Genomic DNA, 23,734 nt, shown 5'->3' on the forward strand with positions numbered 1-23,734 from the left:
TACGTCAGATCCCATAGCATTGCTTTTAACAGTATGTTGGCAGTTTACCTTTCCCCAAACAAAATTCTTATATAGGTGAGAAGGAAACAGAATGGCTGACAATCTATTTATTAGGAAGATTTGTTTTTTAAGGAAATAAAAGAGAGGTCTTGAGAGGTGGCTCAGCAGTTAAGAGCCTATATACTGCTCTTGCAGAGCATGAGAATTTGGTTTCCAGCATCTGCATCAGGCACTTCACAAATCCTGCAACTACCACCTTTGTGGGAGCCAGAGCCTCTGATCTCCGAGGGAATGTGCATTCACCTGCAGGTTGTCCACACACTGTCTATACAGAATAAAAAATGAATAAGTCTTTAACAAAATGAGAAGAGGAAGACAGTATTTATGTACTGGTGGGCATTTTCACAGTAGGTACACAACACATCCTTTTCACTAGAATAAGTCTGGGCAGTGCTTCATTGGGAATTAGGGAAGGGAAGGGAGGGGAAACATTTAGTGTTTTCAGGCAAAAGCCTACAGGGTTTTGGTGCAGCAATTTCTTTACCTTTTCTCTAAAGTAACAATTCCCTTAAACAACTTTAAAGGTATCTAAAGGAAACTTCAGCTTATTTTCCCCAGTAAGGGCACTTTAAAAAGCAATTCCCCATTCAAATGACTTAAAGAAAGACATCTGGTGATAGAGCCATAGGGAAACGCAAACCATTAGCCCCCAGGCCTCTGTTCTGCTTAGTCATCTTCTGTCCTGCCACTCGCCAGACTGCAACATTACAGCATGCATTCTGGCCCCTATCCTCCCTCCCTGCACCCACACGCCATGACTTCTGCTGTCTTAGCATCATGGGGTGGAAACACAGCACAGTTTCGCAGAGTGCTTTAGTAGCACGGGTTTGATCACCAGCATTCCACAGACCTGGCATTGTGGGGCACACTTTTAATCTCAGTACTCAGGGCCATCAGAAGTTCACGGTCCTCCTCAGCTACACAGCACATCAGGCATTTGAGGCTAGCCCATGCAAATGAGATCCTCTCAAGGGGGAAAAAAATGGTTCCACAGAAAGAATTGTTCTTAGAAGGAAGGAAGTTGGGCTCCATTGCAGACGAGAAGTGCAAGAAAGTTTATCTAGCCTTATTCACTGTGCGGACCAGATATATATATATATATATATATTTTTTTTTTTTTTTCTTCCAGCTGCCACTCTGGCGCTAGCCACTGAGCTTTTTCTTTTCTTTTTTTCTTTCTTTCTTTTCTTTGTTTTCTTTTTTTCTTTTTTTTTTTTTGGTATTTGCTTTTTAAAATTTTATTAATTTATTCAGATTATAACTAAATTGTTATCCCATCACTTGTATCCTCCCATTCCTCATTCCCTCCCGCTTTTACCCTATTCCCCTCCCCTAGGTCTAAGACCAAGGGAGACCTCCTTCTCCACTGTATGGTCATAGGCTGTCAAGTCTCATCTTGGTAGCCTGCTTATTCTTTCTTTGAGTGCCACCAGGCCTCTCCACCAAGGGGAGGTGGTCAAATATGGAGCACCAGAGTTCATGCGTACCAGACATTTTAAGAGCAAACCCAACCTTTGTGTTACACACAAACATACACTGAAAGGATGAATAAAGAACTTAAGAGTGCAATAGGTAAGGGCGCGGCGGTTGAATCCGGTTACTTTGTAACCCCCTGCTTCATTAACCGAGTATATGCTTCCCACTAATGTTTCTCATGGGAAAGACATAAACACGCCCTCCTCACAGCGCAAGCGCAGATCATACCTTAGAGGTATCATCGCCGTCATCTTCGTGCACAGAACTGGAAGGTGAAGGGGTTGCGGACTTGCTCCCAGGTGGAGAAGGGGAGTTGTGGGGAACAGCACTTCCTCCCATGTTCAAGCCCAGCTGTGCGCTCAGCTGGGATTGGTTGATGGTGGTCAGCTGGCTGTGCTGCATCATGCTTGCCTGCTGTCTGATATCTGGAGGCTGGCCCCTCGGCCTCATGGCTGCCATCTGGGGGTGAGAACTGTACTGAGCTCCTTCTGCAGTCCCGATATCTTGCATCTAAAACAAGTGAACAGACAGACACACTTTCAGAAACATGCTTCTTGAAAGGTTTCTTTTACTTGTATTTTTTTTTTTTTTTCAGTTTGGGCCTTTGGACAAAGATCTCTGACGGCGCAAGTCCCGGCTACCATGGAATTCCTGAGCTTTCTGCTTCAGCCTCTTGGGTGTGAGGTAAGAGGTCCATGCTATCATGATCAGCTAAAGGTTTCTTGACTCTACAAATGATAAGATGGCCTTCTACACTGTATCCATGAATTTTCTCTGTAGTATAAAAATTCTAAAATGTACATTAGCTTAAAGAGTATCAAAAGACGGAGCTTAGATATCACGCAGATGTAGGCAGCTTGACTGGCATGAACGAGGCCCAGGGATTTAATGTCATTACCACAGCCAACCAACCCAAACCAGAATTTGGTAATTTGGTCAACGATACATTTTATCGCCAAAGACCAAGTCACTAATCCTTACATTTTTGTTCTGATAAGTAGACATCTTATTAATTTATATTTACACATTGTACAAATATATATTAATAAATATATTAGTTTATGTTTAACATTGTGTATATTTATGTGAGGAAGATGTCAACATGCTTGTGCTTGTTAGAATGCTATCCAAGTGACAAAAGCACTAGTGAATTTTAGCATCACAGCCATCCATTAAATGCTGCTTTTTAAATTCTAATCATTTTAAGAAGGTTTTAGAAGATGAAAAGGGAATGAGTGTCCTCAGTTTAGCTTTTTTTGAGTTTCATACATGAGTACGTTGCACTTACACTATGGCTAACTCGCCTCCGAACTCTTTACATCTTGCTATTCTGTATTTATTCTGTATTATATACACACACATATACATATATATGTATATAAATGTATATGTTTATCAAACCTGCCGAGTCCATGTAGTGTTGCTTTTATGTGTCTAGCACTGACCAGTGGGAATTGGATAAACTATCAGGGAGATTGTCCCTAGAGAACTAATTGTCCTTGCTTCAGCCACCATTGACTACCTGCAGCTCTTCATCTAGGGTTGGGACTTTGTAGGTTTCCTCCATCTTTGTTGGCATGTCACCTGCTGTGACCATGTTCATGTCTTGCTTAGGCAATCATGTTGCTGAGATTTCAGGGTTGCAGTACCCCTGCCATGTCTCTCCCTGCAGGTTCCCTGGTTCACTTTAACCCTTTATTGAATGGCCAGAATTCTATCTTACCTACTGTTCTCAGAATGTTAATGGATAAGAAGAATTAACCAATTGACTGACTGACTGTTGCAGTGGCTTCACTGCACAGACAGATTTGAAAGTAAGGCTCTAAAATGGCGAGGTCTCCATATTAATCCATTATGTGATCTGGGTCACTGCCTTTCAGCCTTAACAAGACTCTCTCTTGTAATTCAAGTGATGACTTTTGTCTCCGCAGGATTAAAATTAAATGCATTGGCGGATGAAGCGCTTAACATTATCTGTAGGTCAAAGGCGTTGTGCAAGACGAATATGGTGGATTTCACTTAGCACTTCTCTAGCAGTTCCAAACCGCAGACAGTAGGAAAGGGTCCTGGTGCTATTTGGAGCAGCCTGTTTAGTTCCCCGTGTGAAGACTTGCTAAAACATGCTCAAGAAGGGGCACCACGAGAGAGAAGACTCTGGACAAAGGTGCAGTGAAGGACTTGGGAGTTGAAAATACACATGGAACTGAACAGAATCTGATTAATGCTCTCTGCCGTTGCATAACAAAAAGGTTTCACATAGACTGAGATGGTTAGAAATTACCCAGCTGACATGTTATTATGGCATGAAAAAAAAAAAAAAAATCATGAGGGCCCTGGGCCTTGTTTTGGTTTCTTTTGTACAGCAGCACTATTATTTTCCACCAGTGTGCACAAGCCATTTGACAACATTGGTTAAGTCGAGCTGAACCTAGCATGTAGCTCTCTAGGTCTGGAATTCGTATTTTCACTTCCTCACGGGCCTCTTATCGGTCCATTTTCACCCTCTGGCTCTTCTCCGGCTCCCAGGCAGACCCCACCCTCAGGCTTGCATTACTGTACTTTGCTTTCTTGCTGGTGAGGTTTAGGTTGGTTCCACAAGTTTTCCATGTTCCTGGTCTAAACTAACATTTCCCCCCAAAACACAAACTGTATTACTCTAATCCTTTGAAGGTAATTTCCATTATTCATAAAGCCCTCCCCTCACAAAGTTATCGGGGAGACACAGCTTTCATAGACAATCTCCTGTTTTCAGAGGGTGTCACAAAAAATCAGAACCAACTTTTAAAAGAAGAGGGAACACAAAATATTTTTTGAAAGGCTTCCTCTCAAGTCATTGAACGTCTATGCTCCCTAGAATTTAGAACAGCTTTAACTATTGGCATAGAAAAACGGCCACCTCTGAATGAACACTGCGCTATAGTTCCCCTGCCCCCCCCCAAACTGCATGAAATAAAGCAATCACGTGCACATGTGGACTTGGCTACATAGAGAACATGATCCATATCTCTGTGAGTTAGAAGTCCTTGGCCGGAGAGTAAGTCTTTAACTAAATCATCTTTCTAATGATATGGAACAAATTGATACCTGGATTTCTTCTTCCCTTGCATCTCTGGTTTGAAAGCATGCACCGTCTATCGCCTGTTTTAAGCCCAGGTTAGAATACCCCATCTGTATAGGAAGCTGGTAGTTTTAACTTGGTGTTACAGGATTATGATTTCTAAGTTGATTTTCACACAGAGCTTCCAGATTTGTGGCAATGGAGTGTTCCTTACAGAGGGTTAGTCTCCCTTCACAGTACCACACCAATTTCTGTCACTGCTTGGCAAAATATTCCATTGTTTTCTCATGTTAATTTGTATTATTCTAGGCCTATATTCTCGCCCCTGTTTTAAAGAGGAAGTAGCCTTAGCCATAGTGGAAGAAAGGGTCCTTTGGGTAAGGAAGGTGAGATGGTCAAGAAATGACTTCTTTCCGGCAGACTAATCATTTTTGTCAGTCACATTAGGTTAGGCAGAGAGCAGTTTTGACACAGAGCCGGGATACAGCTTTCTGAGTGGAGGGTGGCAAGCATATAGCAACTCTTCAACTCTTCAAGCCCCACATGCTCAGACACACAAATCCCGCACCGCCTTGACATTCCTGGTCTAGAAGAAGTAAATGAGTGTTACCTTGCTTTCCTGGTAGCCAGTTAAGTATTAATTACCATTGCTTACTGTGGGAGAAGAATTAAAGTGAAGTGTAGTTCTCAAACATAACACCTAGTGAACTCCTGAAAGTAAGCACATGCTTTCCTCACCAGTATCTTCCTGAAGGGCCTTGGTTGCATGGTACTTTTTGATGCCAAATACAAAATTTGAACTAGCCAGCTATAGAGGATATTTTTTTTTAATCTCTCATATTTTAAATTTATAGTGAAGAATTTAGTACAGTCACAATTATTAGTGACAATTTTCAAACATGATTTTGGTGTGACTGGAATATGTCTCCCCCAGGAACATCATTGTAATAGTGTTAGTTGGATAGTGACTAATGGTGCTAAAATTGCACCCTAGAATGACACAGAACACTGGAGGCTTGCTATCGGTGTTCAAAGCTGTGTGTGTGTGTGTGTGTGTGCACATCACAATTCTTGTGTCGGCTGTTTCTTTGAACATCAGCATCTTTCACGGTCCAATGTGAGAGCCTGGAAACCTACCATTATCCCTGCCTCTAGCAGACAATCTATATCGAAACAGTTGTACACATAAAACTCTAATGACACCTCGTCTCTCTCTCTCTCCCTCTCTCTCTGCTCAGATCCAGCTGTTTAAGTGAACAGCAGTTGGTGAGCAGAGCTCAGGAGCAGGCCTAGCCCCGAGGCCCTCTCTGCTAATATGGCTTACCAGCTGTTGCATTCTGTGGGCAATGCAGGCATCTCCTGGATTTGTGCCAGGTCCAGGCAGGAGTAAGAGAACATGAAGAATCTCCGAAGCGCTCGTGCTCAGCCCTGTCTGCCAATATTTGACACCCTTCACTGTGGAGTGCTTTCCCAAGGGGCATGAAGAGACCCTACTGGCATTGGCTGTGACAAGTGCTTGCTCTCAACTCTTTTTATCTACATCACCAAACACACACCATTTGTAGATTCTAAAGAAAACTGTCTGAGTCTTGCTCTGGGTTTTCTATGCAGCCCTGCATGATTAATTAGGGCTGGAAGGCCAAGCAGTTTTAGTTTTTTTTTCTAAGGAATGACATGCTTTAAGAGTCTATGAAAAGAATGTAAATGTTGGCATTATTTAAGTGCCCAATTTGATTACATATTTTATCAAGGATTCAATTAATATGTAAATGTATACACCAGAACAAAGGTGTGGGTAAATTTAATAATAAAATTTATTTATTATTTTTATAAATACATTTCTGAGAGAGCTTAATTATTTGTTGTCTAACAATTTGAATAAATTATCCTAATGTGATCTCCTTGTGTATCTTATTTATTGTTTGGAAATACATAATATAAACATTTTGCTATTAAGTGTTTAACACTAGACACTGATATTATCAAAAGAGGCAAAAATACCTAAACAATACACAAACTGCATTTTTAAATAGAAAGAAAAAATGAGTTTTAAAGGAAGGGTAGAACATTTTAATGAAAACATTTTTATCTATAAAGCTTCAAGTTTAGATTCACTTGTTTTCAACTCTAAAGTTCTAAAGCTCAAGTTTGCTTTTGAGTTTTGTATTTTGTTTTTGCTTTTTGTTTTGTTTTGTTTTTTTTTTTTTTTGAGACAGGGTCTCTCTGTGTTAGCCTTGACTGTCCTGGACCAGGTTGGAATTTCATAGTTTGAATTGTTGCTTTTCTTAAAAAAAAAAAAAAAAAAAAAAAAGTAGGAACTACTAGGATTTGGATTTCTTTTCAGTATCCTAATGTCAAGTATCTGTAGTTAGGACAAGTAGATTCTGTGAGAGACGCAATTCATTAACTGTTACATCACTGACACACAGCTCTCTCTAGAACCAGAACCCTGGCACGAGACCAAAACCAGCTCAAAAAACACAGCTCCATGATGACACAAGCCTCCCAAATGCTCACCCTCCCACTTCTTCTGCCCCAGGTCAGATTGATTCATGGAAAGGACCCTCGCCACTCAAGAGATTTTGTCAGTAAGAGGTAGACATTACTGAAGAGTACTACAGGAATAACTGAATGCCATATTCTGTAGGTCTCCGAGGCTTGAAGACTTTAATCTAACTAGTTTACATTATCTATATAAAGGATAATATCTATCTGTATATTCTTGTGGTTAGAAATAGGCTGGTAGTTGACATGATAATAATTTGATCAACTAACAAATGGCTTGTATTACTTAATTATCCTAATCAGCCTGCAATAGCACTTTCCAGATATTGGAAGTAAGCTTTATATTATACTTGAGTTGTAGGGGTTCAGTGCCTCATATTAGAGTAGAAATATATAAGTATATGTATATATATAGTATGTGTGTGCACAAATAATAGTCTTGCATTTGAATTCTATATCAATGTATCAAAGTTAATCTAATTTTGTACCAATATACAAAGTTTTATACCAATAAATTAAAGATAACTTTTTTGTTAGTAACGCATAAGGCCTTAGGTTGAGGAGTAGGTTTAATAATCTACTTTTTTTCTTATCATCCCTATATATTTCTATACCCCACCTTCTTTCTTTTCAACCTCTATCTCCATCCCTGAGTCCAACCTGGATTTCTCTCTGAATAAGACCAATAATAACTTATAAGCAACTCCCAATGAAAACAAGCAACTGTAGCCCAAGAAAGCAAACATAAACCTACCCAACCCTCCTCTTAGGGAAAATGAAGCATTGTTTTCTTAGGGTTTTTGTGGCTGATTTGGGGCAAATAGTAACTTTGTAGGGCCCAAATAAAACTGGGGAACATGGTTAATCAAGCTAGTAATAGCATTTGTTTCCAGCTTCCAGTTTCCAAGATTCTTTGACAACAAGATAGGCTAACTCCTGGCAACACCCAACCAACCTCAAGCATATGGCAAACCAACCACTGGACAAAATGTCCTCATTCCTGCCATGACAAAATTCTGCCTAAAAATGGGCAAGCTTGGATGCAGGCAGATCTATGGTCAAACTCTGCCAAGACAGGGTAACCAAGTCCTCAATAGTTCTTGCCTCACAAATATGTCTGTCAGCTATATAGGGCCAGAAGGCTGAAGATGATGCTTCAACAGGATAGAAGGTTTTGGGTGACTGTTCAGGCAGTAAACTGTCTCTGTCATTTTTTTCTTTTTTCTCATTTTTTTTCTCCTTTTCATTCTGGAAGCTGCTAACCTACACTTCCGGTTCACTCAAATAATTAACTTTCATTCCTTCTCAAGTCTCTGATGGGGTTGAAGTCATGATAGTTTAGTCTTACCATTAACCTAAGCTGTTCAGGGGTTAAGATGTTTTTAGGTATAGATAGAGGCTTTGAGTTGGCAGAGATAAGAGAGGATAGATATTGATTCTCATTCAGAATTTTAGACTCACCAAGATAGGAAGGATGTTTTCTACAAGGTTGCTAAATGCAATTAACCAAAATACCTTGATTGTAGCATTCATATAATCCAGGATTGTTTTGTGGTTCTTGCTGTATGTAATTTTTCTACTTATGTGTAATAATATAAATGTATATGCCAAATAAATAAATAAAAATTTAAAGAAAGAATAACCAAACATGTTCTGCTATTCTTTTAAACAACCTCAATAAAGGCTGAGTTTATAACTTGGTTTTAACTGGTTCCTGAAAAGGCAAAGGGATACCTGCATGATAGAGGATTCAACAAAATTGTAATGGATTATAAAGCATTATGATTTACAGTACATCTTTCTCATTCCCATATCCTGGCCACATCCCCAATAGCATAGTGGCTAGGAGGTTTTGGGATGCACCTTTTAACCACCTAGTTAGCAAATATTTTTGACTTGGGTTGAGAAAAGCCATTTCTGAGTATATCATGTGAATACTAATTGTCTCCCAATGTGATTTTTTAGACTATTAACAATATTGCCAAAGTTGATGAACCATTGTAGGTTTCAGGGCTCCCATGCTTAGTGCAAATAAAGGAAAGATGCAAATAACAGCAGCAAAGGTTTACACCAATAATGAGTGTTGCTTGTAATTCCAAGACATGGCAAGATATAATGGCACATGGGTGAAATGCTCTGTCTTGTCTAAAGAATTTTGGGACCCATGTGATCTGCCTTCTGTTTTCCAAGACTCGTGAATTAGCAGCTTCTACATAATCATATCACTTTGACAATAAGAAGCCTACAGATCCTGTTTAGGTGCTCCTGTGAGTACTCAGGAGTCTGTTCTTTTGTGTATTTCATGTTTATGGTGTGTGTATCACAAAGTGTGGATGGGGCTTTGTTCAAGAAAAGTGTCACCTTGCGTCAAGCATACTCTACAATGCTCATGTCTGATCACATCTCCCTAACGTTAATGTGCACGGAGACAGGGTAGAATAATGGTGTTCTTTTTTTTCCAGGGTACTTTCGAGGACTGTGGGCATTGAAACATGAAGAATAGCCTGGAAGTGCAAGCGATGAGGAATTGGGAAATCCTCCGCTCCGCAGCTCTGCTCTGTGAGTGGTGGTTTACTGATCAGAACTGAGTCTGCATGTTCATGGCAGCTGTGCAAGCCAAGACAGCACTCCACACTATATTTAGACTCTATTAGCTTCTGTTCTCATCTTTTCCACTGGAATGTTGATGGGATGTGGGTAGAAATGGAGCTATGAGTGGCATGTTGACCTCTTCACATCAGTTCAGAACGGGGACACTGGAGTTCATCAGGAGGCTCTTCAATCATTGGAAGCACAGAGCACCCAGCTCTAAAGCACATCCCAGGAAGCAGAATTAACACTCTGCTTGAATAAAAGAACTTCCTGGGCAGTCTTTGTATGTTTCCAGCTTATTAAAAATTTGAGAAAAATGTGGTTTTTAAATTACCCTTTTATTATGGAACTCATCCAATAATCCTTTTAATAATATATTATAAAACATTAAAATAGCATGAAACTCAGATAGGCAAAGGCTAGAAATCCTGTCCTGTCGAGCATGGTATTAATAACTTGGGAAAATCAATCCAGGAAAAGTATAATTCATTCAGCACCTTTAAAGTGTCTGACTCTGTAAGTGACCTTAAGCTCCTTTAAAACAATTATGACCCAAATATTTGCCTGCCAGAATTTTGTAGCCTGTTAGGTAATTGCATGAATGTGGTTATGTACAGCCTCTATGTTTCTTGGTATACCTAATTTAGTTACTATTAACAGTCCTCATCCATTTATGCTTTTGCCTACTTTGAGTCCTCTAAAGTCAAGATCTCAAAACTAATCATAAAGGCCACTGACTGCCCCTCATGCTAACGTAATAGCCCTTTCTTTAAAACAACTGCCAATAAATTTCTTTATAAGACGTTATTAAAAGGGTTAAAAAGCTATTAGATGTCCAAGAATTTGCTTGACTCAAACTTCTAATAAAGAAAGAGAATAGGCTTTCTTTCTGAATTATTTAAATCTTTACTGACTGTGCATTGAACCATGAAATTAGAAAAGTGTTATTAGAAATGTTCGCTGGTTTTTATAAAAGTTGGAGCACAGAATGTATCAAGCCATAGTCTTTAACAAGACCAGTCAGAGCAGCAAGTTCCTAATCCTAAATATACAGCTTCTCCTGATAGAAAGGTCATAATTAAAACTCTATCCTGTAAAATGGTGATAATAAAATTATGACTGTAGAAGCTCACATGTTCACTTAGAATATGGGAGATACATGCTTTAATTTTAATTTGGACAAATATTATCTATTTTTAAATTTTTTGCCTATGTCCAGTAAAAAAAAAAAAAAAAAAACTCTCAATCAATGAAAATGGCTCTAATTTTAATTAATAGTGGCTAATTTTAAACTGGTGTTAGTTTGAATTAACTATCATTTATGGAGTTATCCTTATGAAATACACACTCAAATCAGAAACATAGGATAAAAAGAGTTAAAAATAATAATGCTATTAATCCTCTATGGCAGGTTAAAAAATAAAATGGGAAGCAGTTATTTCTTCTCTCTCTCTCTCTCTTTCTCTCTCTCTCCCTCCCTCCCTCCCTCCCTCTCCCTCTTTATCTCTCCTTTCTTCCTTCCTTTTTTTCTTCTTCCTTCCTTCTTTCCTTCCTTCCTTCCTTCCTTCCTTCCTTCCTTCCTTCCTTTCTTTCTTTTGAGACAGTTTTCACAACATAGCCTTGGCTAGCCTGGAACTTGTTGCATACATTAGGCTGGCCTCTAACTCACAGATTCACCTGTCTCTTCCTCCAGAGTGCTGGGATTAAATGTGTGCACCACGGTGCCCTGTCCCAATAGCGGTTACAAATAACACAACAAATATATCTTTTCATGATTCCCAGCAAACAGTACTTAGCACGTATGATTTAAACTGATGTGGACCCAACAAGCAGTTTCCTATCTATTACCAGTCTCCCTGTTGGCTCATTCCCAGCCGTAAGTAGTCATTGTTCTAAGGCCTTGTATAAGTAATACAGAACATGCACAGATACTCATCGTATGCCAAGCGTGGTGCTCAATGCTGAGGTGCACCACACTATTGAATCCTGTTCCAACCGGGGAGACTACCCCCATGATACAGAACCATGAAAATCCAAAGAGGCAATTCTGCAGCCTTGTAGTCAGCAAGATTAGTTACAACTTGCCTGAACCCCAAGCTTGATCAAAACCATGACACCTAAAATAGTCACCTACTGTATTATCTCATGTTAACATACCCATGTAACAAAAGATGGCTGAAAAGCCTTGCCGATGTGGATACAGCTGGAACTCAGGGCTACTGAATTGGATGCACTGATTCCTTGGGTAAGAAATCCTATTTTAATTTCCGTTTCTAAACACTTGCTCTCTGGCTGGTACTAAAGAGGATCCTGGGAAAATAAAGGCATATAAGAAGCATCCAAATGTACATCAGAGCGGTTCACTGTAGTAATCAAAAGTGTGCCACAGTAGAAGTGCAGAGACCTCTGCTCCGATGGGGAAACTGCACTGCAGAAGTCCCCAGTGTGCATCCTCTGGAGTTAAGAGCTATGTTTATTGTAGGATACATGAGAATGGAAAAGAGAGAGTTCAACCTATACACATGATGACTGAATCTTCAGAAAGGCAATGCTCATTGATGAAAAGGTGAAATATGGCTTTTAATGGAAGGAGGAGTTCCAGCTTTAAATGCAGGCTTTTAAAAATTGGATCTCAAAAGAAGCCCCAAACCATCCAACCAACCACAACCACCACAACAACGGCAACAACAACAGCAACAGAAAAACAGTTGTGGGAAAAGCAACCATGATTGTGTATGTCTCATGTCTATACAACACAAGTTCTATCAGCTAAAACTGTCACCACAAAAATTATGCTTTTACAGATAAGCTGACTCAACTCTTTCAATACAAATATTTTTATTTACCTTTTATTTTGGTTTTTTAAAATCTATTTTTATGTGTATGGATGTTTGGCCGGCGTGTGTACCTGTTTATCACATGCCTGCCTAGTGCTCAAGGAGGCCAGAAGAAGGCATCAAATTCCCCAGGACTGGAGTAACAGACAGTTGAGAGTGGACGTGTGGATCCTGAGAACTGAACCCATGTCCTTTGGGAAAACAGCCAGTGCTCCTAACTACGGAGCCATCATTTTATCCCCCAAACTCTTTGTGCTTTTGTTTTCCTTGTATCACCTTGTAATTCGCTGGGGGGGAGTATATTGCCAAGGTAAACTTCAAGCAAAGCATTATGCAGAAGAAAAAAGTGGAATGTTCCAGCCTTCACTTAGCCCCATCTGTCTCCCAGATTCCTTAAGTGAAGTTTTTGGGCACGCTGGGACACCGAAAAAGAAGAATTTGAACCAAATGTCTTACCAGGAATCGTCACTGTGTGTACTGCTTGCTTAGAATAGATTTATTTCTCCTTAGTAGTAACAACTAAATAGATGCTCCATAGGCTTATGGCAGATGAGGTTAATGTTTGAAAAGTATAGGTCTCCAACTGCCTCATATATTAGGGTTTGTTTGACAGCTGAAGAAAGTTTTTTTTTGTTTGTTTTTTGGTTTTGTTTGTTTTTTTGGTTTTTCAAGACAGGGTTTCTCTGTGTAGTCTTGGCCATCCTGGACTCACTTTGTAGACCAGGCTGGCCTCGAACTCACAGCGATCCGCCTGCCTCTGCCTCCCGAGTGCTGGGATTAAAGGTGTGCGCCACTACGCCCGGCTGCTGAAGAAAGTTTTGCAAAGTGATTGGATCTGGAGAGTTGAGACCTAGCCCATGGATCACTTCTTGGATTCATAATATTATGGCATTATTGGGAGCTGGTTAGATGTGATGTTAGTTGGAGAAGGTATATCACTATAGGGGATAATCTGTATGGTACTAGCTTGCCTTGGGTACTTCCCACAATCCTTTGACCATGCTTTCCTAGCCACCATGATGTGATCTGCTTTCTTTGCCACACCAGCCCTGCCACCCATTGTGGTGGTCTGCAACTGCATGGCAAAGGAAATTTATCCCTCTTTAACTCATTTTCTCAAGTTTATTTTGGTCACAGAATTACAAAATCAAGCAACTCAGCTGGAATCAGGGACTTTTCTTGGAGAAGACTCTGAACCTTTTATACTCAATGCCTCATGAGCCAGTCTATCTCCAGATTTACTCACTGGGGCATCATCTCCCCAGCTGTTCTTGATGAGAAGGGTGCTAGCCATGGAGGGGTTAAAGTAAAGAGCCTTTGACCTCAGAAGTGGGGAAGCCTACAAAAAGCATTTCTGTACCTTGCAGAACTGCATGTAACAGCTACACTAGAGGAAGGAAAAATACAAGTGTGGGTTACAAGGGTTCTGACTAGGTTCCTGACACAGCTGGAGCTAACTCAGAATATGAATGTGGTTGAAGTAAATTCCCCTAAAAGTCCATGTTGTATCATCCCAATATCATCTGAAAACACAACTAGTAAGATACTCAAACCTTCCCAGGAAATGGGCATCTTAGTCAATGGGATTTGAATTAAATTGAATATTCTAATCAGCTTTTGTTTTGTATAAAATTGTTCTTAAATACCTCTTCTCACTTTTCTGACCCAGCAAATCATCTGATTTCTGATAAAACGATGGAGCTGTGTTCTTTTTCTGTATCTTGGATGAGTTTAAAGCATACTTTCTCACCTCAGCTTCCCTGCAGTTCTGTGACTATAGAGCATACTAATTACATGGGGATATGTGGACACATCTCTCCTGGTAAATTTATTCTGGGTTTAAAGCATTCTGTAGCAAGAAAGTGAACGTGTATAAGGGGTGACAAGAGAGGAAGTGGGGCAACTGTCAGGGAGGAGTTGCATGTCTGGACTCTTAATGGTTATTTTAACTTACCAAGAGAAATATTTTTAATCGGAAGCACAATTTAGTAATAATTACTATTTTTTTTTTTTTTACAAATTTTAATAATAGAAGACACATGTTTTAATACTATAAAGAGCTAGTATCACCTTAGAGGAGGTCTGTCTATTTGAGTTTAAATCCACATTGGGCCAACAGAAATTTTTAAACAGTGAGACCTTGAGCAGTTAAGGACTATTGGACTCAGCCTTTCAAAGGACTTCAGAGAGGGGAAAGCCATCAAGTGCTAGCTCAGTCCTTCAGGGGCAGAGTCTTGGCCATTGAACACAATATTAGTCTAGGATCTAGATAATGGTTGCAATAATATACCAAATCAATTCAAAGCCATGAGTATGAAGACAGCAGCAATATTTATTATGAAAACTTAATTTCAACAAATGAACAAGCAGGAGAGAATGTTCTATTGTGTGTGCTTTTGAACACAACTTTATGCTCTCTGGCATTTTCATAAGCAGTGCTATGAGGCAATCTCAACTTAGTTTTTCCTAATGAAAACTTGCCTCCCGAAAAAGAAGCCAATTGGCAGAGTGACCATTTAGAATAGAATTAGAGTCTTAATATATATAGATACTTAATAAATACTTAATAAATAATCATTTTATATAGCATATATACTTGCCAGTTCTTCTGCGCCTTTATTCTCTTATAATAAAATAATCAAAATGCCAATGCCAAATTGAGTGGCTTTTAAAAGAACGTCAACTGTGTATTCCTGCAAGGCAAGACATTTCTTTCAAGTTATAAAAAAATGCACTTTGCTTGTGGTGCAATGTGGTTTAATGACATGGAAATAAGTTCATTATTCCTCTGTATTTTATTTACATTTTTTGTTCTAAAACATATTAAATATTTCTAGCTTAATTATATGACGACTTGATGACAGCTCCAATAAATAGGAAAAATCTCAACTGAAGGAATGGGGAGACATTCATATTCCAAAAATATAGTAATTTTGAAACTTATTATAAGCAAGGAGAAAGAATATCCACCCAGCAGTTTTTAAAATTAAAGCTGTCCTATCATTTATCTACATTACATATACAAAAGCTAATAGAATTTCCGGGATCTATTTATTTTTTTATTGAAAATAAAGGCTTTTGGAAAAGATGAACACAGAACTTTTTGCAATAGTACATTGTATCCTATTCCCTTTTTCATAGGCCAGGGTATTTTAGTTGAAGCGTATATATGCATATCTCTTGCAAAGAAACCAGGAGATCTGTTTTAAGCTATATATATATCTTGCTGAGCTTCCTTGGCTGCTTTCTATGGGTGATGCACAGGTCCAAGAACAGATGTGGTCCCTCTCTTTTGGTCTTACTGAATGGCAATCTTCTGGCCAACTTCATTCTTCCCATCCTTGCATGTTTTTGTGGCATAAACACAATCTAAACTAATTTAAGAGAGGACTCTGTACCTTTTAAGATACACAAAGACTTTTCAGGGATTCTACTGAGAATCTTCAGTGAGTGTTCTGGAGTGTACATTGCTAACAGACGACAAGGTAGAGAGCCCTGCGCATACTGGGTGAGCTAAAGTCTGAATAGTAAAGCACAGACCAGTGTCATTCTTGACTTCCTCTATCAGTAGTCTAAAGCTCCTTGCCCATGCTTAGTCCTCAATATAGATTTCAGGACCAATAAAGAACAGGTCTCAGAGAGAAAGCTTGGGTGATGGAATGACAGCATCATCAGTTTAAGGTTCATGAAACCCTAAAGTTGTCCATTGCTTGCCAATTTCTTGTTAGTCTAAGTCATACAGAATTGTGGGCTGACAATGTAGCTGACAACTGAAATTTTTGGTTGGAAGCATCAATAAGGAAGTTATCTCTTTTTGGTCCTGAATTATTAATTGATTATCAAAAATAAAGAATATAGGGTGTTTTCTTCATCTGGCATGACAGTACGTTGGCTATTGCCAGAAATTCTTGCTCTTTAAGCTATTTCAAAGGTATGTGAGTATACCTTTCTAAAGGTAATAAAATTTGTTTTGAATTTCTCAATGCTTCAATAACTCCAGAAATAACCTATCAAAAATAAAAACATGGCACAATTTGAAGGATACAACCAAAGAAATATTTAAGGAAAAAGTCATTAAACATACCAAGAAATAAGTAAAACATACAATTCATGACCTAAGCTTTTGCCTCAAGAGGCTGTAGAAAGAAGAGCAGGTTAACATGAGCAAGCAGAAGAAAACAGTAAAAACCAGAGCAAGAAGCTAGGAGTTTACCTCAGAACACGTGTGGGAGGAGAGTCAACAAAGCAGGAATATATGACGTGAGAAATCAGTAAAATTGTTAGTATCTCAAATAGGCTAACAACAACGTGGTGAGAAGACAAACTGCAAATACCAGAAGCAAAGAGAGGTGCTCACAACTGATTCACAAGAAAAGCTAATTAAAGGGGAAATATGAATGACCATGCTTAAAATTTAACATTTTGTAGGCTATACAAAAATTCACCGAACTTTAAAAACAAAACAAGACAACACTCCCACTGAGAGAAACAGATAATATGGAGTATGCAATACCCATCAAAGCAAACAAATTGGTTAGTAACCATCTCCCAGAATGACATCACCGCTCATGGTGGTTTTCACTAAACATTTATGCAAGAAATGGCCCAGAGTTCTCACAGTACTCTCCCAGATTAGAAACAAGTAAAAGACTTTATAATTCATTCTTTGAGAACAAAGAGAAGAAAAAAAAATAGACATGTGTCTCTTATGAACATGAATGTAAACTCAATAAAATATCCACATATTTAATCTTATAATCCATGAAACACTTATACTCCTCAACCACGTGGGAATTTAGATGTGTAAAGATAATGGACATTCACACATCTCCCCATGAAGCCTATTGTATTGCTAAGACAAAAATCATACGATCACATTTGTACAGGAGAAAAAGTACATGGCAAAGCCTAACATTTATTCATGATATCAGAAAAACCTCTAATAGGAAGGAATTTTCTCAGCTTGATTAAAAACATAATGCATTAAAAGCAACGTTGATAAAACTCTACAGTTAAAATTACACTGGTGATGGGAACCTGCCTTTAAGAGAAGAAACTGGACAAGGACGTGCCCTTACTACTCCTGATGAGCACCGCATCGAATGTCTCGCATAATGTCATAAAGGAAGAAAGTGGTGACATAGATGGAAAAGCATGAATGAAAACCCCTTTCTGCTCACAGATGGCCTACTTTTGAACATAGAAAATCACAAAGAATTATCCTCAGCAACAAAACTGACCTGAAAACAATGAGCAAACACAGCAGATATGCAGAGTGTGATGCCTCTTTATATGCTACTCACAAGAAACTGCACACCATTTGTAAGAGCCTTCAAAAACTACAATACCTAGGCCTGAATATAAGGAAACATGCTTATGTGCTACAGAAAAATACAAATCACTGATAAAGACGAAACATGTAAATAAACAGCAAGTACTCCATGTTCACAGATTGGGTATTGCCAAGTGCTTTTCAACTCCATATCTGGACCCAGCAAAATCCCAATCAAATCCCAGTGAGTGATTTTATAGATCCTGACAAACTGACTCTGAAATGAGATGGTTGAACAAAGGACCTAGGACAGACAATGTAATCTGAAGAAGAGAAAGTTGAATTCACACTGACAGACAAAAATTCGTGGAAAAGGTAAACTAATGAAGACTGAAGCTGTAGGTAAGGGGCAAACCCAGATCAATGGAACAGGATGAAGGCCAGAAATGGATCCCAGCAGACAAAGTCCTGATCTTTGGAAAATGAACAAAGGCCTTTCAAAGCAAATGATAACTAAATAAAAATGGTGATGGAAAGGTAATTCAAAGCAAACGGCAATTTTAAAAAATGGCGATGGTATTGTGTAGGTCTACCCAACACCTACAACTTGGCTCTCTGGTATTATCAAATGATATGTTTACAGATATCAGGATAGCACACACTCACCATCTGTGACATTTTTATTTGACCATCCCCTTGTCCAGTTGAGAATCAGGTAATTTTGGTAGAATGATACCTTAAAAATACTAGTGATTTAAAAAAAAAATACTGGAGATTTATTAGAAATTCTATAGTGTAAGTCACCATTCCACTTATCCCCAGCTAAAAGCACTTCATGAGAGATATTGTCACAGTAGAAAAAAAAATAGTGGACATTCCATGAGAGCGGTCTTGGTTAGTCCTGCTGTTAAACTAAAACAAATATGTGACACTGGGAGATTTTAAATTTTTTTCTGTGTGAAGAACATAGAGGTTGCACAAAATGACTATGTGCTTGAGTCTCTGTTGTCAATAACTAATGATTCTGGGGCTTGAGAAATGGCTCAGCGGTGAGGAGCACTTGTTGCTCTTGTAGATAACCAAGCAATCACATGGAGCTCACAAACAGCTACAATTCTAGTTTTAGAGGATCTGAGGGAAGAAGAACAAGGAATAGGAGGAGGAGGAGGAAGAAAGAAGAAGAAGAGGAAGAAGAAGAAGAAGAAGAAGAAGAAGAAGAAGAAGAAGAAGAAGAAGAAGAAGAAGAATCTTCCATTCAACAGTGGTAGATTGCAAAGTGGTCCAACTATCCTGGGTGACAGGCAAATTTTTACAATAACTATGCTCTTGGTGATTTATTCAACTTACTTGAGTACATACCCATATCAAAACCTCCACAGAAATATTTACAGTAGTAGACTTAGCTATAAGCACTCCCAAATTCTATAATTGGTAAATACATATATAAGCCATAATGAGTGTCACAATAGAAATTATTCAATGACAAACATAAATGAGCTATCAAAACACAAAGGAAATTTTGATGTATATGCCAAGATGAAAAAAGTCACTCTGAAAAAAGATAATATTTTATCCTAAGTGTGCGGCATTCCAGAGAAAGCAAAGATGGCCGGAGAGCGTCAGTTGATAAGCATCTGGGGACAGAGAAGCAATTAAGTAGGTAAAGCCAAGAACATGGTTGTTACGGCACAGCTATTCCATATGATACTGCAATGATGAAAATAAAGCTTTGAATATTGGTTGGAATGCATAGAACTCAGGTTCATGAAAAGGAATTCTTAATGTACAAATTTACTTGATTTTTGACAAAGGATCCAAAATTTTACAGTGAAAAAGAGAAAAGATCTTCAATAAGTGGTGATGGACTAAGTGGTTGTCTGCATGTAGAAGAATGCAAATAGATCCATAGCTATCACCCTGCACAAAACTCAAGTCCGGGTGGATCAAAGACCTCAGCATAAAACTGGATACACTAAATCTGGTAGGAGAGAAAGTGAGGAATAACCTTGAATGCACTGGCACAGGAGACAACTTCCTGAACAGAACATCAACAGCTCAGGCACTAAGATCAACAATTAATTAGTGGAACCTCATGAAACTGAAGAGGCTCTGCAAGGGAAAGCACACCATCAAAATGACAAAATAGCAACCTACCACCAAATCCTTAGTCACCAGGGAAACAGAAATAAAAATGTCTCTGAGATTCCATCTTATACCCAACAGAATGGCCAAGATCAAAAGGTCAAGTGACAGCACATGCTGGAGAGGCTATAGAGCAAGGGGAACACTCCTCCATTTCTGGTGAGAGTACAAACTTGTACAACCACTTTGGTAATCAATTTGGCAGTTTCTAAGCAAATTGGGAATAGTTCTACCTCAAGAACCAGCTATACTACTCCTGGGCACATACCCAAAATATGTTTCATCACACCAGGAGGACATTTGCTCAGCTATGTTCATAGTAACTTTATTTGTAATAGCCAGAAACTGAAATCAACCTAGATGTCCCTCAACAAAAGAATGGATAAAGAAAATATGGCACATTTATACAATGCAATATCACTCAGCTATTAAAAACAGTGATGTTATGAAATTTGCGGACAACTGGATGGAACTTGAAAAGATAATCCTGAGTGATTTGTCCCAGACACAGAAAGAAAAAACATGGTATGCACTTGCTTATAAAGAGATAGTAGCCAGAAAGTACAGGATAATTATACTACAATCCACAGACCCACAGAAACTAAGTAACAAGCAGGGACAAACAGGGACGGGTTCTTGAATCTCATTGAGAAGGAGAAAGAAAGGTCAAGGACAAGGAAAAAAACATACAGAACCAACTGACCTGAGTTCATAGGGGCCCACAGAGACTGAACCACCAAACAAAGAGCAGATATGGTATGGTCCTCGGCCCTTGGCACATATGTAACAGTTGTACAGCTTGGTCTTCATGTGTGACTCTTAACGAGCATGAGCAGCTTCATCTGATTCTGTTGCCTGCTTTGGATGCCTTTCCCCTAACTGGGCTGCTTTGTTTAGCCACAATAGGAGAACATGAGATTAGAGCTATTACAATTAGATATGCCAAGATGTGTCAATATCCATGGAAGGCCTTCCTTTTTCTGAGCCTCTTCAGAGTAGAAAGAGAGGGTGGCGGGAGGTGAGGTGAGAGGCATGGACCTGGAGGAGGAAGGAGGGGAAGCAGCTATCAGAATGTAAGATAAATAAATTAATTAAAAAACTACTTAGGGATTAGCAGGGTACCAGAATGGGCTGTGTAATGGAGTAAAAGAGACTTCAGGTGTTGCAAATGAGAGAATGAGTTGGAAGGCAGCTGAGCTAGGTCACTCAGGAAATGCTTGGCTAAAGACGACAGAGAACAGAACTGTCCAAAAGCACTGAGCCATCTTCAATAAAGTTTCTCCAGGGCGGGAGATGCTGGATTATAATCTGATATCACTATACACGTCCCATAGGCGAACCGTGAAATAAACAGCCAGGGGATGAGGTGGGCCAAAATTCCCATTAACATTTGGAGAAATTTTGACAAAGAAAGAAAGGGAAGGAGGCTGTCTGGAAAGGACTGTTTAGCTTAATGAGATGGTTATATACAGTCTGATTCTTTTTTAATTTTATTATATATATATTGTATTAATTTATTCATATTACATCTAAATTGTTATCCTATCCCTGGTATCCTCCCAATCTTCCATCCTTTCCATTTTCCCCCTACTCCCCTCCCCTATGACTGTGACTGAGGGAGATCTCCTCCCTCTATATATGTTCATAGGGTAAATTAACTTTGTTAATTCTTTGAGACTTTCATGCAATGTATTTTGATCAGATTCACCGCAAGTACTCACTTAACTCCTTCCAGGTCTCCCTACCTCCAAAGTCTCTCAGATTCACATCATTTTTTATTTTAATAAGCCATAGACTCCAATTTTTGCTGCCCATAAATTCCTGGGTGTGGAACCATCCACTAGAGTGTGGTTGAGCTCCATCAAGCCACACCTTAAATACACTGACTTTCTCTTTTCCAGAGCTATCAACTTTTGGATGTCCTTCTTTAATAATAGGAACCAAGGTTTCAAAAAAAAAAAAAAAGTCTGCTTCTAGGCTAAGAGAAGGAGAGACATGATAATCCTGGAGTCATTTGTACCATCAGGCTCAAAGTTCTCAAAATACAAAACCACATGCAGAGATATGCATTGCTAGAGGGACATAAGGGCCAAGCAAAAGATTGCCCATTAGAAACACCACCAAACCGAATAACCCAATTGAGAAATGGGGCTTGGAACTAAACAGAGAATTCTCAACAGAGGAGTATCAAATGGCTGAGAAACACTTAAAGAAATGCTCAACCTCCTTAGTCATCAGGGAAATGCAAATCAAAACAACTCTGAGATTCCATCTTACACCCATCAGAATGGCTAAGATCAAAAACTCAAGTGACACCACATGCTGGCGAGGATGTGGGGAGAGAGGAACACTCCTTCATTGCTGGTGGGAATGCAAACTAGTACAGCCACTTTGGAAATCTATCTGGTGCTATCTCAGAAAAATGGGAATAGGGCTTCCTCAAGACCCAGCTATTCCACTCCTTGGAATATACCCAGAAGATGCTCCAGCACACAACAAGAAAATTTGCTCAACCATGTTCATAGCAGCCTTATTCATAATAGCCAGAACATGGAAACAGCCTAAGTGTCCCTCAGTAGAAGAATGGATAAAGAAACTGTGGTACATATACACTATGGAATACTACTCAGCTATTAAAAACAAGGAATTCCCGAAATTTGTGGATAAATGGATCGAGCTAGAAATGATCATAATGAGTGAGTTAACCCAGAAGCAGAAAGAATCAAATGGTATATACTCACTTATATCTGCATACTAGCTTAAGGGACATGTCCCACGAAAGCCTTCACTTACCAGGAAACTGGGACAGAGGGGAGGGCATCCTATTGGGATTCTAAATGAGAGATGCATTGGAGAATAGCAAAATAAAAGGATCCAGAGGGTCCTAGAAATCTACAAGTAGAATAATATGATAGGCAGATTTGGGCCCAGGGGTCCCGCTCAAACTAAGGCACCAGTCAAGGACAATACAGGAGGTAAGCTTTAAACCCCTTCCCAGATCTAGCCAATGGTCAGAATATTCTCCACAGTTGAGTGGAGAGTGTGATATGACTTTCTCACGTACTCTGGTGCCTCACATTTGACCATGTCCCCTGGAGGGGGAGACCTGGCGCTCAGAGGAAGGACAGCTGGTAGCCTAGAAGAGACTTGATACCCTATGAGAATATACAGGGGGAGGTAATCCCCCTCAGGAACAGTCATAGGGGAGGAGAATAATGGGAAAATGGGGGGGGGGGAGGAATGGGAGGATACAAGGGATGGGATAAACATTGAGATGTAACAAGAATAAATTAAAAAAAAAAAAAGATTGCCCATTAGGTGAAGCGGGAACCATTTAAATAGCAATTATTTACTTGCTATTTATTGCTATTAGAATGATTTATACATTCCAAATGACCAAAGTAAATGAATGAAAAAAAAAATAAATGTATATGTGTGGTGGGGAGGGAGAGAGGAGTAAGTCTTAAGTGCAGAAGAATTTAGATAATGTATGCAGACATTCATCTTTAAGAAGGAGAGCAGAACTCTCCATACCTTGTGAGTGGGTTGTACAAAATGGCTTTCTTTCAAGAGGATAGGGACACATGAAAATCAATCAACGACACAGTGGAGAAGCTCAGCAAGCCTTTCTGTGGAGATGAGCAGGTGGGTATCAACAGGGATGCAGGTGGGTATCAATAAAGATGCAGGCGGTTATCAATAGGGATGCAGTTGGGTATCAACAAGGAAACACACTGATACTGTGAACTAACTCTAATGTGTTGTGATGGGAATGGCAGTTCTCTACGGTTT

At 39.2% G+C, this 23,734-nt stretch overlaps 1 protein-coding gene across 1 annotated transcript in view; it reads right to left on the minus strand.

Annotated features, from left to right (window-relative positions):
- Tox (thymocyte selection associated high mobility group box) overlaps positions 1-23,734 on the minus strand; it is a 308,910-nt gene that overhangs the window by 54,591 nt on the left and 230,585 nt on the right. The window contains exon 4 of the mRNA XM_051159967.1: positions 1,765-2,046. Coding sequence (XP_051015924.1) covers positions 1,765-2,046 — 282 coding nt within the window. The remainder of the gene's footprint in view (positions 1-1,764; positions 2,047-23,734) is intronic.

This window comes from Acomys russatus, chromosome 2 (genome assembly GCF_903995435.1).
Source record: "Acomys russatus chromosome 2, mAcoRus1.1, whole genome shotgun sequence".
Lineage (NCBI taxonomy): Eukaryota > Metazoa > Chordata > Mammalia > Rodentia > Muridae > Acomys > Acomys russatus.